The sequence below is a fragment of the Mchenga conophoros genome, linkage group LG7 (genome assembly GCF_057382185.1).
Source record: "Mchenga conophoros isolate Kocher_MC1m ecotype Shallow Benthic linkage group LG7, M_conophoros_male_GT1.1, whole genome shotgun sequence".
NCBI lineage: Eukaryota > Metazoa > Chordata > Actinopteri > Cichliformes > Cichlidae > Mchenga > Mchenga conophoros.
In genome coordinates this window covers 5,570,713-5,586,333 of record NC_140532.1, presented here as the reverse complement: position 1 = coordinate 5,586,333, position 15,621 = coordinate 5,570,713, and the positions used below count along the sequence as shown (strand labels likewise).

General features: G+C 37.8%; 1 protein-coding gene across 4 annotated transcripts; it reads left to right on the top strand.

Annotated features, from left to right (window-relative positions):
- The first annotated feature begins 3,981 nt into the window (after nucleotides 1-3,981).
- nap1l4a (nucleosome assembly protein 1-like 4a) lies at nucleotides 3,982-15,311 on the top strand. Of its 4 annotated transcripts, XM_085281715.1 has the most exons (15): nucleotides 3,982-4,082; nucleotides 4,987-5,024; nucleotides 5,941-6,013; nucleotides 6,686-6,830; nucleotides 7,369-7,455; nucleotides 7,624-7,758; nucleotides 7,844-7,915; nucleotides 8,019-8,158; nucleotides 8,400-8,545; nucleotides 11,426-11,445; nucleotides 11,568-11,687; nucleotides 11,812-11,847; nucleotides 12,022-12,075; nucleotides 13,220-13,254; nucleotides 13,610-15,311. In XM_085281715.1, exons 2-14 carry the CDS (start codon nucleotides 5,009-5,011, stop codon nucleotides 13,223-13,225), a joined length of 1,050 nt encoding a protein of 349 aa, XP_085137841.1. In that variant the 5' UTR covers nucleotides 3,982-4,082; nucleotides 4,987-5,008; the 3' UTR covers nucleotides 13,226-13,254; nucleotides 13,610-15,311. The 4 variants fall into 4 exon arrangements, with proteins under 4 accessions (XP_085137841.1, XP_085137838.1, XP_085137839.1 ...); XM_085281712.1 differs by lacking the exon at nucleotides 13,220-13,254; XM_085281713.1 differs by lacking the exons at nucleotides 3,982-4,082; nucleotides 13,220-13,254 and adding an exon at nucleotides 4,104-4,198.
- Nucleotides 15,312-15,621: the final 310 nt, after the last annotated feature.

Below are 15,621 nucleotides of genomic sequence, written 5' to 3'. Positions count from 1 at the left end.
AGTTTTCAGTAATTCTAAATAACCATTATTTACCTGTTTTTAAATCATAAAATTAAAATATATCAGGGTCACTTTGACCGCAGTATAAAGAAATTAAAATAAACACACAACCAGCCCAGATATGGAATCTCTCCAGTATGCCTCAATGCCTCCTTCCAGTAGTACAAGCCCAAAACACATAACTTAGGAGGTACCCAGGAGGCATTATAGTCAGATACACATACTACCTCAGCTGGCTCCTTTTGATGTGGAGGAGTAGTGATTCTACTCTGATCCACTCCTTAATGATCAAGCTCCTCAACCTATCTCTGAGCCTGAGCCAAGACACCCTTCACCGGAAGCTCAGGTGCATCTCTTATATCCATTAATTTATTCTTTCAGTCACTACCCACAGCTTGTGACATAGGTAGGAATGTAGATTGATGGTAAGTCAACAGAACCACATCTGTGAAAAGCAGACTCAAGAGGAACAAGGATCAACTAACCCTTCACAATCCACCCACTGGCTGCACCTAGAAATCTTGTCCATAAATACTATGAATAAAATAGGTGACAAAGGACAGCCTTGGAGGACACCACCCATCAGGAATGAATCTGATTCATGGCTATTAATGTAAACCAGGAGCTAATTATGACTGTACAGAGACTGGAAACAACTAAATACACTCAAACCAAGCACACACTACATATTGCACACAATCTGCCTTATACTGTGCTCAGCATATGTGCTTTATGTGCGTTATTTGCTTTCATAATCACTTAACAGACTTAAAAGCACCCATAACACACCTTAATATCAACAAAAACATTTGACTATGTAAGCCAGAGGCTTAAATAAGACAGGCTTCACTGGTCACTCCTTAAGGAGGTTCTTCTGACAAAAAGAAACACTGCAAGAAGAATGGGCGAAGGCAGTCTATTTGTATGTATAAATTGTGTGTTTCTGTAACAGGGAAATTTAAAACGTCTTATTTGCTAATCTAACAGGCATTTTCTGGTACATTAAGATGAACAGAATCAGCTTTTTGGGAATTCCTTATCTGGATGATTAAGAATCTATCAAGCAATTTAAATGTTCAGTTATAAGGCCTGGACTAAAAAAGTGGAAAAGCAGCCATTGTCCAAAGGAAAGAAAGCCTATTCCTCAAGACCAAAAATTAGAAAGTCTGATTCACTGGGAGACAAAAATCTAAAGAAATGAGGGATGTTTCCAGTTTTACTTATCGCTAAGTATTGCCAGGTATCTATGTATGTGCCAAAGTGGCCCACACACTCTTTGTCTATACTTTCAGGTCTGACTTGCTTACAAGAGTTTTTCCAGCATTCTTCACACACACATGGTAAAATCTTGTATCACATAATAAAACGTGTGAACACACAGCTGAACAATGAAGAGGGACCACTGCATGTAACACCTGATGTGTGCCTCTGCTTCCCAAGTGGGAGGACAGGAGAGAGAAAACTGAGATAAGATGAAATCTGTGAGTTATTACTTGACAATTGGCTGTGAAGGACACCCTACTTCTTGCCCTGCGGGTGTTATTATTGTCTAAAAATGTGACTTTGTCTGAGATTTCAAAGTGGTTGCAATAATGTTGCAAGCTTTCAGATAAATATATTTCCCCCCTTTTTATGGCTACCTCAAATATCTACATTACATTGGTTGGTAGTGCGCAATGTGTTTGTCTATACATTTATAGTATAAATTGGCAGTTATTATACAGTTGTTTCTAGACCCCTGGCTCTTCCCAAATGCTATACAATCACATTTGATTTCTTCTGTAAGTACAGACCCTGCTGGTAAATGTCACAATGTGACAGGCACAAAGTCTGGTCACAACAATCCTACCCTTAGGGGCCTCAGTGCTGTCACTTCCTCTCAAGTGCGTAGACTACACTGCAGTTGATAGTGAACAGAAAGAAGACCAGATTTCAGTGATTTTATGTCTATTGCACTATTTCCGTAAATTTCAAACAGAGAAAAAAAAAACCCTTAATGTTATAACAGCGAGATGTGGCATATAAATAGTCTCTATGATCGTTACCAGTTTAGTCTCATGACCTGTTCTGTGAACTTGTAAAAGAAAAGATTGAATTGAACTATTTTTTTCTAAAAAAATTTAAGACAGGTGATTTATTAAGAATGATGATATCAGGATGAGATAGGTGTGCCAATCCAAGCTACACATATTTAAAATTTCCTTTCATGTCATTTCCTGGTTCCAGTAAAGACAATGATGATCTCTGACAAAACAGGCAAATGTTACCCTTTGTCCTAATGGATAAGATGAAACTGTATGCCAAGGGCAAGCATGGGATCAGCTCATTGACCCAACTCAGTAAGATCTGCAGCAAAAACAGGGATGTCATTTAGGGTGCATAAGCATGGCCACATGGCAGCAAAGATGGGGAAGATGATCGAGATTAAAAGGATGACACTACCAGAAGGCAAGCGGCTATCTGCTATCCCACAGGTCAACGTGAACAATGGTGAGGATGCAAGGAAATCAGCCACAGCTGATACTAGAGATGCTTTGGTGACAATGGGCTTTTACTTCTGCATGAGAAGAATTTATGTTACGTTTTAGTAATTGGAGTTGAAATGTGCTTGTTGCTGACACATTTCAATCTCTATATAACATCCCCCCCCCCAAAAAAAAAAAAAACACTCAGAGCTATTACATGTGTTTATTTCATTATTATTAGTTTTATTTGTTCTTTTATTTGTTTTTGTTTTTGTTTTTTGTTTGTTTGTTTTTTTTTTTTTACAAAATTTAACATTTTAATTCTTCCAGATGTTTTCCTGAGTATAATAGAAACAATGAGTATTTCACAAATGTTATTTGGAATGGAAAACACTCATCATTAATAATCTTTTAGTGGCTTATTCATATATTTATACAACATTAGAGTCTCTTTCTGAGGGTAAATACCAAAAGAGTCACTGTCTCTGACAAAATGAGTATATGAAGCCCTCTTGTGGTCTACACGTGATCTGGCCAATCACTCAGAACACTCACTAGAATTTAATTGAATTTGCTTGTCTCTTGTGCCAAAACATTCGCATTTTTCCTATTGCAGTCCTACATTTAATTCTGTAAGACTTAAAGTGCCCTAAAATGTAGTCATTATTAATTACATCCGAAAGTACTCACCAAAACTGATAACCTGAGTTATACCTGTCCTCTGAAATCACATGATTTTTAAATGCAGCTTTGAAATATACAATCATAAACATGCTGGACTATTTAAAACATAGATTTCTAAAACTACAAGCCACCTTAAATTTTCAATATGGTGGTTGCATTATACCATGTGATGTGTAGATGAAGGCTGAAATGGTTCCAAATATCCATCAAATAAAACTCAGGCCAGGACAGACACCAATGTGGGATTTTTAATTGGCTCTTGTGAGACATTATGATCATTTCAGAAAGCATTTATCAAGAGAGTATTTATCTTGTCTAATGAAACATCTGCAGGCTGGACACTATGTATAGGAGTTTTCATGCAAATCTTATATTCATTGTTCCACAAGCTGTTATCTTCTGGGTGCAAGATAAGAACTTGTGCATGCAAGAACATTTGCATTTTTAAAAGTAATGATCCTGTGAGCATGCTTAACTTCCCCATACATACATACAAATGTGCACAGAAGATGATGACACTGTTCTGACAAGAAAACAAGTCTTTTGGTATGAAATGTGGAAAGGAAAGAAAGAAATGTGCGTTTGTGTTGCACGTACACAAGATGTACTCTCAAGAAATGCTTGTTTGTTTGTTTGTTTATGTTTTTATCAAACCCTGATAGGGGTTTCTAGAATTAGATTACATAGTAATCATGAAAACACTTCTTTGTTTAAGAAACCCAGGATGACTGAAGCACAAGTGAAGGTAGATAAGTGATCGGTGTTACCAAAAATGACATTTTTGCAACGCAGTGCTTAAATGTAGCACCAAGCTCGCTCTCGCCGGCTGTCCAATCAGAATCCAAGAAGCTGGAGCATGTGTGTCGCTCGGGCGTGCGGATTGAAGCGAATACGCTTGAGCGACGCGCCTGGCGAGATTCCGCTCATATAGAGGTAAGACTGCTGAAACAGTCAGTAAGCAAAGATTTGTCATTAATTTTAGCATATGTTTCCATGTTGGAGTATTACTTTTGCAGCCGGAGTTATCTAATGAGCCCGGCGGACCGCCGGTAAACTGTCTTCACGGTACTTTTGTCTGACTGGTGTTTTTAATTCACGCGCGAGCTAGCCGAAGCTAGGTGGTATTAGCTTGTCAATGCGGTCGGTAGTGGCTAGCTGTTGTACCGTTATCCGTCGAGATACATAATGGAATTGTACAGCACTGCTGCTCTGCCTCCCCATTCTGATTGTCTTCAGCCAACTGGCGACAGTCTAAAATAGTAACCCTTACACTTTGTCCTCGCCCAAGCATTGTTCTTAGCACGTTGGCTGGTAGTTTCTTGCTACCTAGCTGGCTAACCCGGTTAGCTGCTGTCAGATCTTTGGCACGCCCATACTAAGTGATTACACCTATGTGTTTGTACGTGAGGTGATGTTAGCGTCCACTTTCATTAGATGTTGCCCAGAGGTTCCCTGATGGCCATAACCAGCGCTGGTCATTTTACACTTGTTAAAAATGGAGAGATGCTAACTTTGGTTGACATAGCTTAGCCCAGCTGCTGTTAGCATGTCAATGCGTCATCGGCCTGCGCTTGCTCAACACTGCTGTTGCTGTAGATCGGTGAAAGTTAGCTCAGCTGGTCTGCCTGTCACTCTTCTGCATCGGTTTTAATTATAAGCCTTCAGCGCAGGTTATTTTTGGCAGTTCAGTAGCTTCTCTAATTTACAAGGACTCACTGATGAGATACAATTGACAGTATTCATCATTCACTTTGGTGTTACTTCCATAAGTTACTTACTCACTTTAATTGCTGACGATGATTACATGGCTTATATAATCTCATATACTTCTAAACAGAGGGAGGAGCTGACACTTGGTCATGGAAGCCAATAAAGGTAAATATAATTTTTATATTTTTCCCACTGGCCACGTTAAAGTAATGCATCTGATGAGATTTGTTTACTTGATTTGACTCTGTACCTGTTGGTTGTTAAAGGTATGTATGTTTAGTAAGTTTTTCCATTACTCAGTGGAAAAAAAAAAGTCTTAATGCCAGCTCTTCCAGCAATTATTACTTCAAATATGCAATTTGTTGGCAAATTGTTAGAAAAAGTTGTGAAAAATGAAATCAGATCCTCATTATGCATATTACAAATGTCCTTTTCATGAGCTTTTTCCAAATCAGCACTCCACTGAGATTTCCCCTTTGAAGATCTAAAATGATCTTCTAATGGGATCTAATGTAGGGCATTGTTGTCATTGTTTGACCTCTGTACTGCCTTTATTACCATTGACTATAACATTTCTCTTAACGGGCTTAAGGTTTTGGCTAATAATAATAATACATTTTATTTGAAAGTGCCTTTCAAAACACTCAAGGTCACTGTACACAGTAGAATAAAAGCAACATAAAAGCAAGAAGTTTGCTTCTTGCTTTTACATAAAAGCAAGAAGTTTCATAAAAGCATAAGACATAAACAAATAAAATAGGAGAGTGGAGAGGTTGGCTCTCTCTTTCTGGCTGTCTGTGGACTTTTTTAAGCTGTTACTATAAAACCATATCAAACATGGTTTTATATTGCTAGTAACTGCTTTATTCCAAGACAAGGGCTAGGGATGTTAACTAGTCCATTATTTCACAGTATTTGTTGACTGTTGTTTTATTGATTGGTTTACCTTATATTGTATACAACAAGGTTGCAATTGGCTAAATATTAAAGTAATATTACATGTAATTACATTTAATACACATTTTTGTTATCATAGTTTTGAGATGAACATCTCTACTAATGTTGTATGCTGGTTTGGCAGGTAAAGGGGATCAAGGGATGCAAAATCCAAGTGGGCAGGTGGACAGACCTGTCAGCTTCCACTTCTTGGAAAGGTCAGTGCAACTGAACTGTGATTCGATTACGTTTTTAGATATGCTGAAAATGAAAACACTCATGATTAAAATTTATTGTTCACATCATTGAGCGTTGTAGATGTCAATTCAAGAGAATTGCAACTTTTAAAACATTAAGGCTAATTGTAACTAAATAATTCTTGAAGATTTATTTCCCCCTTGCATTGACCTTTGTGTGGCACAGAACATATCTCATTGACATTTTTCTTGGCATTTGACACTAAGGAGCCAAAAGTTTGCAAATTACTTAAATTTCCATTTGGACAGCATGCTCAAAAATGCAGAATCACTAATGTAAAATCATATGAAATTATTCAGTACAGTGAACTATTCTGCTGTTATGCATGGCATAAAACAAAACCTTTCACATGTACAACAAAGCGAGTTTTTGGATTGTTGGCTTGCTCCAGTCAGCAGATGAATTTGATAACTGACACTATTGAGTAATTTCCTACAGCTGATAGTTGTTGTTTTTTTGTTTTTTTTATGCAGTACATATAAATAAAATCCCTGTTTAATCTCCTAAAAACAAAAACATGATTTAGTTTGTTGTAGACTCTCAACAAATGTTTAGGATTACATTTTTTCTTGTAAGACATTTTCCTTCATCATTTTCTAATGACCCTTTGTTATGTTTCTCTTCCCTTATAGCATGCTTCCCAAAGCAGTGAAGAGGCGAGTGCATGCCTTGAAAAGACTACAGGTGCAATGTGCTAACATAGAGGCTAAATTCTATGAGGAGGTTCATGAACTTGAGAGGAAATATGCTGCTCTCTATCAGCCACTGTTTGACAAGGTACAACAGATTTTGTTTTTATTAACACATTTCCTTAAAGTTATTTTACGTAACACTAGGCAGATATTTTCGTTTACTCTTTATGTGTTAATGCAAACAGAGTAAATGCTAGCTTTAAATATAAAACTGAACAAATCTGTAAGGATCACTTGTGGTGTTTCCTATACGAATGGGTGTTTAAGTATGTCTCTGGCCTAATCAGAGGTCAGCAAGGCTGCATCCATTGTGCTAAATTGAAAACTGCTGCACCAAGTAGTCGACTGTCCTTTGTCAGTCAAGGCTATTTCCAGAGATAGGGACAAGAAGTCTGCCATTCTTAATCACGCTGGAGACTGGCAGCTGTAATCCTGCTGCACCTGTCCTGTGTGCATGTCGTGTGAGTGTGTGTCAGTCTCTCTCTCAAATGGTGTTGGTGTCAGTCTGCAAGCTGAAAATAATCCACGCTTGCCAAATTAACGTTTGCCTGCATAGTTATATTTCATCAATATATTGAAAATTCTGTTAAAAATGTTTAACTTCACCATAATGTCTATCACAGAGACGAGATATCGTCACAGGAACAGTGGAACCCACAGATGAGGAGTGTGAGTGGCAGAGTGACAGAGACGAAGAGGAGGAGCTAGCTGTAAGTACAAATTTGATTTTCCTTTAGAACCTGATACCACATTTTAATGTAATCTTGCTGCAGTGTGAACTGTCTGATAATTTGGTAATAAATCATGATCTTAGTTCGACTGAATATAGATTTTTGTGAACAGTGAGTGTTGATTATCGCTCTGTCAACTCCTTACAGGAGGAAGTAAAGGAAAAAGCTGCTATTGAGGATGCAAAGAAAGAGGAAGCCACACCAGAAGAAGACCCAAAAGGCATCCCTGAGTTTTGGCTCACTATATTCAAGAGTGTGGACATGCTTAGTGACATGCTACAGGTACATTTCAGTGACTGATGATCCTCTTCTCCCTTTTCACTTACTTTATGAATAGTACTTGACTTGTCTGTTAATCTCGTGACAGGAGCATGATGAGCCCATCCTAAAACACCTGAAAGATATTCAAGTCAAGTTTTCTGAGCCTGGAGAGCCAATGGTCAGTGTCTGCCAGTGACTGTAATTATGGTCGATTATCATTAGTTACTTGGGCAAGATTTAAGTCGTTGTGTTAAATTATCCTTTTGTTCCTTCTTTCTTAGAGTTTTACATTAGGGTTCCACTTTGAGCCCAATGGTTACTTCAACAATGCAGTTCTCACTAAGGTCTACAAGATGAAGTCAGAGCCTGATCCCTCAGATCCTTTCTCATTTGAAGGACCAGAGATCATTGACTGTGAGGGGTGAGAACCAGAGCTTAATACATATGCTTGTCAAACTGTGGTAAACATGTGATGTTAAGTTTTAACTCAGAAATAGATGTGTGGTTTGTGCAGTATTTATTTATTTTTTTTGTATTTTCTATATAAATCTGTTTCTGCATCCCACATATCATCCTCTTCTTAGCAGGCCTTCCAACTTCTGCCTTTTTCTTGCATATTTGCTTTTTGCCGCCTCTCACTTTTTTATACTTCCTCTCTCTAGCTGTCAGATAGATTGGCACAAGGGGAAGGACGTGACAGTGAAAACCATTAAGAAGAAGCAGAAGCATAAAGGGCGTGGCACTGTCCGCACTGTTACCAAACAGCTCCCCAATGACTCCTTCTTCAACTTCTTTAATCCTGTTAAAGGTGAGAGCACACAGACACGCATAATGTTTGGGATTTCTCAGGAACTCTCAAAGATACTTCTCTCTTTAAATTTAAAAAAACCCCAAAAAAAACCCCACAAGTTGAGAACTGTGTACAGATCTGCCAAACCTCCACTCAGAAATTTGCTTATGTTGCAAGAAATGGGTACACTTAATGGGCTGGTAGCATCTGTTTACATGCAGGTAGTTTAAAAAATATGTAAGCACATAATATGAGCTGTTAATCATGTATTCAACTAAAGTGAACAGCAGGTGGCAGCAGAATCACTTTTTGAAATTGTTCAGACAGTGCCATGAGTAGGTGTATCAGTCAGTGTAGCTGTTGCTGCTGTTCATTAGTCAGCTTTGGGACTTTTATAAACTTTGGTTTTACCATTATTTTCCAGCTTGAAAGGCTTGTTACTGTGATGCTAAACAGTGACTTTAATGACTGATAAAGAGATAATTAAAAATTTTAGGTTTAAGGTAACCACCACCTTTTAATGACATCATGTAGTTTATTGATGTTATTATTTATAACTAATTTTAACAGAGCTGGCACTCTAGGTTCTTTAAACAATATTAACTGTATTCCGAGTACCATAGGTTCTTTTTTTAAGGCATTTAGCTTGCTGAGTTTAAATTAATTTGGTGTTAATTTAATTTAAATGAACAAATCAAACCATTCTGATATTAGGCAACCTTATTGAAACAGTTGCCTCATTTAAAAACGAGGCAGGTCAGTTTCAGTTGAATAAACATCAGGTGAATAATAAAGTGTCAGTTAGGCAAATCTTGAAAAAAATCTTGATATTCTTATTCAAAAGATCATTAAGTCAGGGCAGGATACACCTTCAATGACTGTGTCGTCTTTCCTGTATAGACAGCTTACCTGTCTGACATGCCCGGACTTATTCTGACTTTGAGGAGGTGACCTGATTGCTCGTTGGCTGCACCAATGTTTGCCCTACTGGTTCAGTCATAGTCTTGGTGTATGACTAGTGGATATAAATACCTCCTTGTCAAGTGTGCTTGGGTGTGCAGCTCTTTGGCCAGAATGGCCATTAGTAGATAGGCTATCATTCAAAGCTCATGTGAACATGCACAAATGCTGCATGTGACTTACCTGCTGTGCACCTCATTGACATATCAAGATTTTGATTTCTTGAAAATTTTTATTGGTAAATAGTTGCCAGAGAAAATGTTGGCTTTTGACTATACATGTAGTTTTGCATGTCATAAATACAACTTTTAATATAAAGCTTGATATCTCCATCTGCCCTAGGAGGAAGCTTATTCTCAGTAGTTACACTGTCGTTTTGTGTGTGCGTGCGCGTGCGTGCGTGTGGGACTTCTTTATAAGCAGACCTGAACTATGCCAAGTGTCATGAATATAGTGCTGCAGCTATTAATTATTTTAGTAATCAAGTAATTTATTGAGTAATTGGATAAGAAGTACTTTTGTCTCAGTAATGTGCAATAATAAATATTATAATAAAGAGATAAAGCACAGGTCAATAAGAACAACTAAACCCTTTGATTGTATACATGCTATACAGAAATTTTATTTTTTAAAGAAAAATAAATAAAAAATATATATAAATAATCTCAAACAGTCCGAGTAGGGCTGTGCGATATGACCAAAATCTCATATCCCGATATAAGACATTTATCGTCCTGACAATGATATAAATCATAAAAATGTAATATTTTCTGTGGATTTCTCGCTGTGTTAAACAGATGGTGGTGGATGGAACAGCTACAAAGTTTGCCTTTCTTCACATCAGAGTTTGTTGATCAGGTGCTTTGATGAAGGACTCCTGCTAGCTTTTTTTTCCCTAGTACTGCTTTTAATGGTGATCACAGAAACGCCGCTGCTGTTTTGGACGCTAGAAACACATTTTCTTTTGCTCACCCTGAGCTCACCGTCTCTGTAACGGCTCTGCCTCTTTGCTCTTTGCATTGTGTAAAGAGATTCCGTTAAATTGGGTCAATGTCATCATCACTGCTGATGTTGTGTTATTGGTATTTTTGTTAAAAACTGGAGGTTGTTTGACCTAATGTTGTAAAAGTTTTTTTTTTTTTTTATTCACACGCTGCTTCTCAATAAGTTTGTATTGCAGGTTTGTTTTTAGTTGTACATATGGGTAAAAAGCTCCCATTTGCGTTTAACACATTGACGCGCTACAGAGCTATGCATTAAACGAAACATCGAAGGAAAGAATTTGTGTCAAATTTGTTATAATCAAATTACTTGATGATTCATTGCAGCCCTACATGCATAGTCTTATATACCAAAAATACTGTTGCGCTTAAATCGCATGCTTCACTAAAAATCTCTGGATAAATTTCTATTTTCCTTCCAAGACTAGCACTGCTAGTTGTAAATCTTAAAGTGTAAGACTGTTGGGGTTCTGCTGTTAAACTTGTAAAAAATCATCTGTCATGTAAACATGATAATATTGACCTGACAGGTACAAAATTTGCAAATAATAATGTACTATAAAACTTGACCACTCAGATGTACATAACACTGACCAGTGTGGGCACAGCCTCATAAGTGTAACGTCTCAGTTTCCTCTAATACAGAATTGTTCAAAGAACAGGAAGGATCAGATGATGTCGCTTTTAGTCAGCGTGGTGGAGCACAAGTGTTTGCTCATGGGCTGTCACTTCCTGTGTATGATAACCTCGCTTTGTGATGTCATTGATAACCTACTGGGTCTTCATACCTTATGTGAAATTCAGCTAATCCCATAAATCTTTCCATTGATATTGGCCTTTGTTTTAATGAATCTTATTTTTACCCTCTCGTCCCGTTTAAATCCTTTCTGTCATCGCTTTGATTCAGTGTGTTAATATACATTTTTTTTCTTTGCAGCTCCACCAGATGGAGAAATGGTGAGTATAATGTTGCTGAAATGTTCTTCATAAAGGCATTATTGCACCATTTCTTAGGTATTACATTCTGTTCAATCTGTCAGATTTGTGTGATAACGCTCTATTCTATTCTTGTTTTATAGGATGAAGACTCTGAGTTCACCCTAGCCACAGACTTTGAGATTGGTCATTTCTTCCGTGAAAGAATAGTTCCCAGAGCAGTGCTGTATTTCACTGGAGAGGCCCTGGAAGATGACGAGAGCGTGAGTTTTTGCCTCAGACGCATGCACTTTCATACACGACCATATAAAAAACTGAAGCCACAAGTTGGATATTTGCAGACTGACTTTGATGCTTTGGTTTTTTTCCCCTTCTTTGTTTTTGTAGTTTGAAGAGGAGGAGCTGGAGGAGGGAGAAGAGGAGGTAATTATTTGTTCACTGACAAACACTTGAAATCTTAAGAAATGCCCCTGACTTTCACACAGGGATTAAAGTGTACCACCTCAAAACATTTAAATGATACTAGTTACTATAAATGTGACATTTTCTTAAGTATTTCTTGCATGTTTAAGTGTCATTTTTCTGTTTGTGTCTAAGGAACAAGATGAGGAAGGTGATGACGATGATGATGAGGGAGACTTTGATCCCAAGGTCGGTTTGCACCCTACACTTCCTTCCCTATCATTGTAAATTATCACAATTTGAACCGTTAGGTCCTCAAAAGTTTAATTTAGTAAGTCAAAGTTTTGATATATCACATAAGTTTGGCATATGGATGGTAAAATGTTTTGTCAGTGGTAGAAACAAGCTTATGTGTGGGATTTGCACCAGCTTGATCACTGTTATGTTCATGTAAAGTAGTGTCGTTTACTCTGTTCTTAATGAGGGTCCGCAAACTCCTGCAGGATTAAAGGAACCTCTAATTTTGTGCCTCCAATTTGTAATGCACACAATAGCAAAGCTATTCTTATTATGTTTTTAGCATTTTTACTAAGTGAAGAAAGCAGAGTTCTTTGGATCCTTTTTCCATCTGTAGCTGTGTTGCAGTCCTGCTGAGAGTTACTTTAGCAGAGTGTCAATGTCCTGTTATGTAAACAGTCGCCTTAAAAAAACAATATGACAGTTCCTTGACTTTGGTTTCTAATTTTCTCTTGTAAATGCACAGGCTGCACAAACCTGACTGTCAGGATTTGGCTTCAATTTCAAGCCCTAACAATCTCAATGTTGTTAGACTGCTTTGGGGAAGCTCTGGTTATATAGGAGACACTGGTTATATATTTTATCACCAGAGCCTCAAGATCTCAATATTTCAAGTAGCTGTTTTAGGAGACCATTACTTTCTCTTGAGTCATCTGTTCACTGCAGTGCAGTTGTATAATGTCCTGTGCTGGAAAACTGCTGATTGAGTGACCTGTTCATACAGGTTACGTCTCATTTCTTTCAGGCTATCGGATTTAAATTTTTTTTAAAAATCACGTGATAACAGATGGTGTAGTTAAGATCACTATACTCCATACTTCCTCCATCACACTGGACTATCACATAAACACATAAACAATGTGTCCTGAAAACATGTAATAAGTTAGTAGTGTTATTTTTATAAATTTGTCTTTAAATTTTATTTTATCTTTTTTCCCATTCCCGGATACCACCTCATCACCCATTGTTTTTTGCTTCATGGTGCTCATTAATAGCAATGTTTCACTGCTTTTTTTGTCATTTATTTTTTTAATGTAATGTTTTAACTTCATACTGTTGTCTCTCCCTCCCCTGGATTACCCCCTCTCCCTTACAGGCATAATCAAACATTCTCACCCCATGCATTTCTAGGTAAGGGAGAAATTAGGATGGCGTCCCACATACATCACACTCGCTCGTCCAGTGGCTTTGGTTTATTCTTGCTTTCCTTTTCTTCTTTACCTCTTTAATTTTTGTTAACATTCCCACCTCTTTAGGACCCCCAGTTTACATATTGAGTAGATCGCTTCTGTTCTTAGTCATGCTGGTTTCCATCTATTTACATTTCTTGCTTTAGACCCATTCCAGGTTTCTAACAATCCTCCCTTTGCTGTACCAAACAAGGTGCTTTCTTTCTTGAGCAGTTGCTTTCTAGCTAGCTGATGTTGAGCAGTTTCATTGCCTGTCTCGTTTCATTTTTTTTCTTTTTCGTCTTTGTTCCTTGCAGAAAGAACAGCCCCAGCCGGCTGAGTGCAAACAGCAGTAACCTTGGTGATCAGGGGAGGTGGAGACCTGCTGTCCATCAAATCAGTTGTTAACCAATCAGCAAGTCCTACTACTTGTACAGGCTCCGCCTTTTTACAAACTCTTACCTGAACGCAATAGAACGCAAACCAAACTGCGTTTTTTACTATGTGCATGACTTCTTTTTCTTTTGTCTTGCGCCCATCTCGTCCCGTTTATTTGGCTTCATTTCAGCCCAAAGCATAAAGTGACTTGACTCTATGTAAATTGCCATGGTATCATATAGGAACAGTTGTCTTTAATAATATGGAGTAGGTTACTACTGCAAAACTCAGAGCATTATTAGATGAAAGTGTTTAAAAATAAGCAAAAAAGGATTGGATCCCAAACTTTAGTTTTCATGGAAATCGGTCAGTTACTCAGGGTTTTTTAAACACCAACACGATGTGAGTTTACCAGGAAACTGCTGAACAAGTTTGACTTAATCTTTCACTGGGGTTGTTATCATTTGTTTAGTGTTTTTTAAGAGACATACAATTTAATTTACTTTTTTTAAATGTTCATTGTCATGTCATTGGACTATTTATTCTGGTGTCATGCAGCTATGTGATACGGTGCATTTTGGGGAACGCTTTAGGCCCATCTGCAGCTATAGGCTCAAAGCTTATTTGAGCATAGCAGGTTAACAAAACGTGAATACTGCCAATTTTTTTTTTGTTTGTTTTGTTGTCGTTTATTTTTTTGTTTTTGTTTTTTTTTTAAAAACATGTTCAGACTGAAGATTCATGTTCTGCATTGATAGTGCTCTCTTCTGTTCGGATGTAGTGGAGTAAACAAGCATTTACACTGAGCACACTAACTACAATCACGAGACAAGCATGTGGTTATATATTTCCATTTTCTTCAGTCACCCCTGAAATGCTCCTTGCTCTTGTTTTAACAGCTTGGTGAGAGTACTTTTTTAAATTACAATGTTTGACATGAAAGACAAAACTTGAAAGAATCTTGAATTTCCCCCCCAGCCCAGGCCTCACATCCAGTCTGAATATTCTCCTCACAAATGACAGAGTTAAGCAGTGGCCAATCCCTAGGCTTTTTGTGGCTGTTTTATAAGATGGCACCTCTGGTATGTATCTTACGCTAAACAAGTGTCATTTAGAGTCAGCGTTGGGACACAAAGTGTGGATAAAATGTAAATCCTGTTGCCAAGAAGCCAAAATGAAAGACGCTGTTCTGGTTCATTAAATTGTTTGCCAATTGTCGTTAACACAGTGTAATCTAATTCAGCATTTAAAGTTGTTTCAGAATATATAAGTATTTGTTATTGTCTACTTATTGAATCAGTAGAAAGTGGGAAAACAAATGGGAGAAGGTGCCAATGTATTTTATATACTTCACTGGGATTTTGGCCATTTGTTTTGGGCGCTTGTGCCTGATGACTGATCATCAAAGGACTTGACAGCAAAATATTATCCACCCCTCTCTCCCTCTTTTTAAAAAAGATTGTTGATCTTGTTAGACAGATCTCAGAGCCACGGTTGACATCTTCAGATCTACTGCATTGGACCGTGTGCAATGGCCTTAACTGGTTCTTATTCACAATTTGTTACTTGCGTAATATTTCTTTTCAATTTGTACAGTTAGTTAAAATATTCTATTAAAGTTGTGCGACATGGAAATGCAAATTCGTTGTCCTTTGTGTGTTTGTGTTTTGTGTTGGTTTAGCCAGGAACACAGGTAACCCATCCATCCATCCATTCGCTTATCCTTTTCAGGGTCGCGGGGGGCGCTGGAGCCTATCCCAGCTGTCATAGGGCGAGAGGCGGGGTACACCCTGGACAGGTCGCCAGTCTGTCGCAGGGCCAACACACAGGGACAGACAACCATTCGCACTCACATTCATTCACACATTCACACCTAGTGACAATTTGGATTATCCAATTAACCTATCCCCACAAGCTGCATGTCTTTGGACGGTGGGAGGAAGCCGGAGTA

Coding starts and splice junctions, on each gene's coding strand:
- nap1l4a (XM_085281712.1), top strand. Junction 6,831..7,368: donor ATCAGCCACTGTTTGACAAG/GTACAACAGATT, acceptor TGTCTATCACAG/AGACGAGATATCGTCACAGG. Junction 7,759..7,843: donor TGCTTAGTGACATGCTACAG/GTACATTTCAGT, acceptor ATCTCGTGACAG/GAGCATGATGAGCCCATCCT.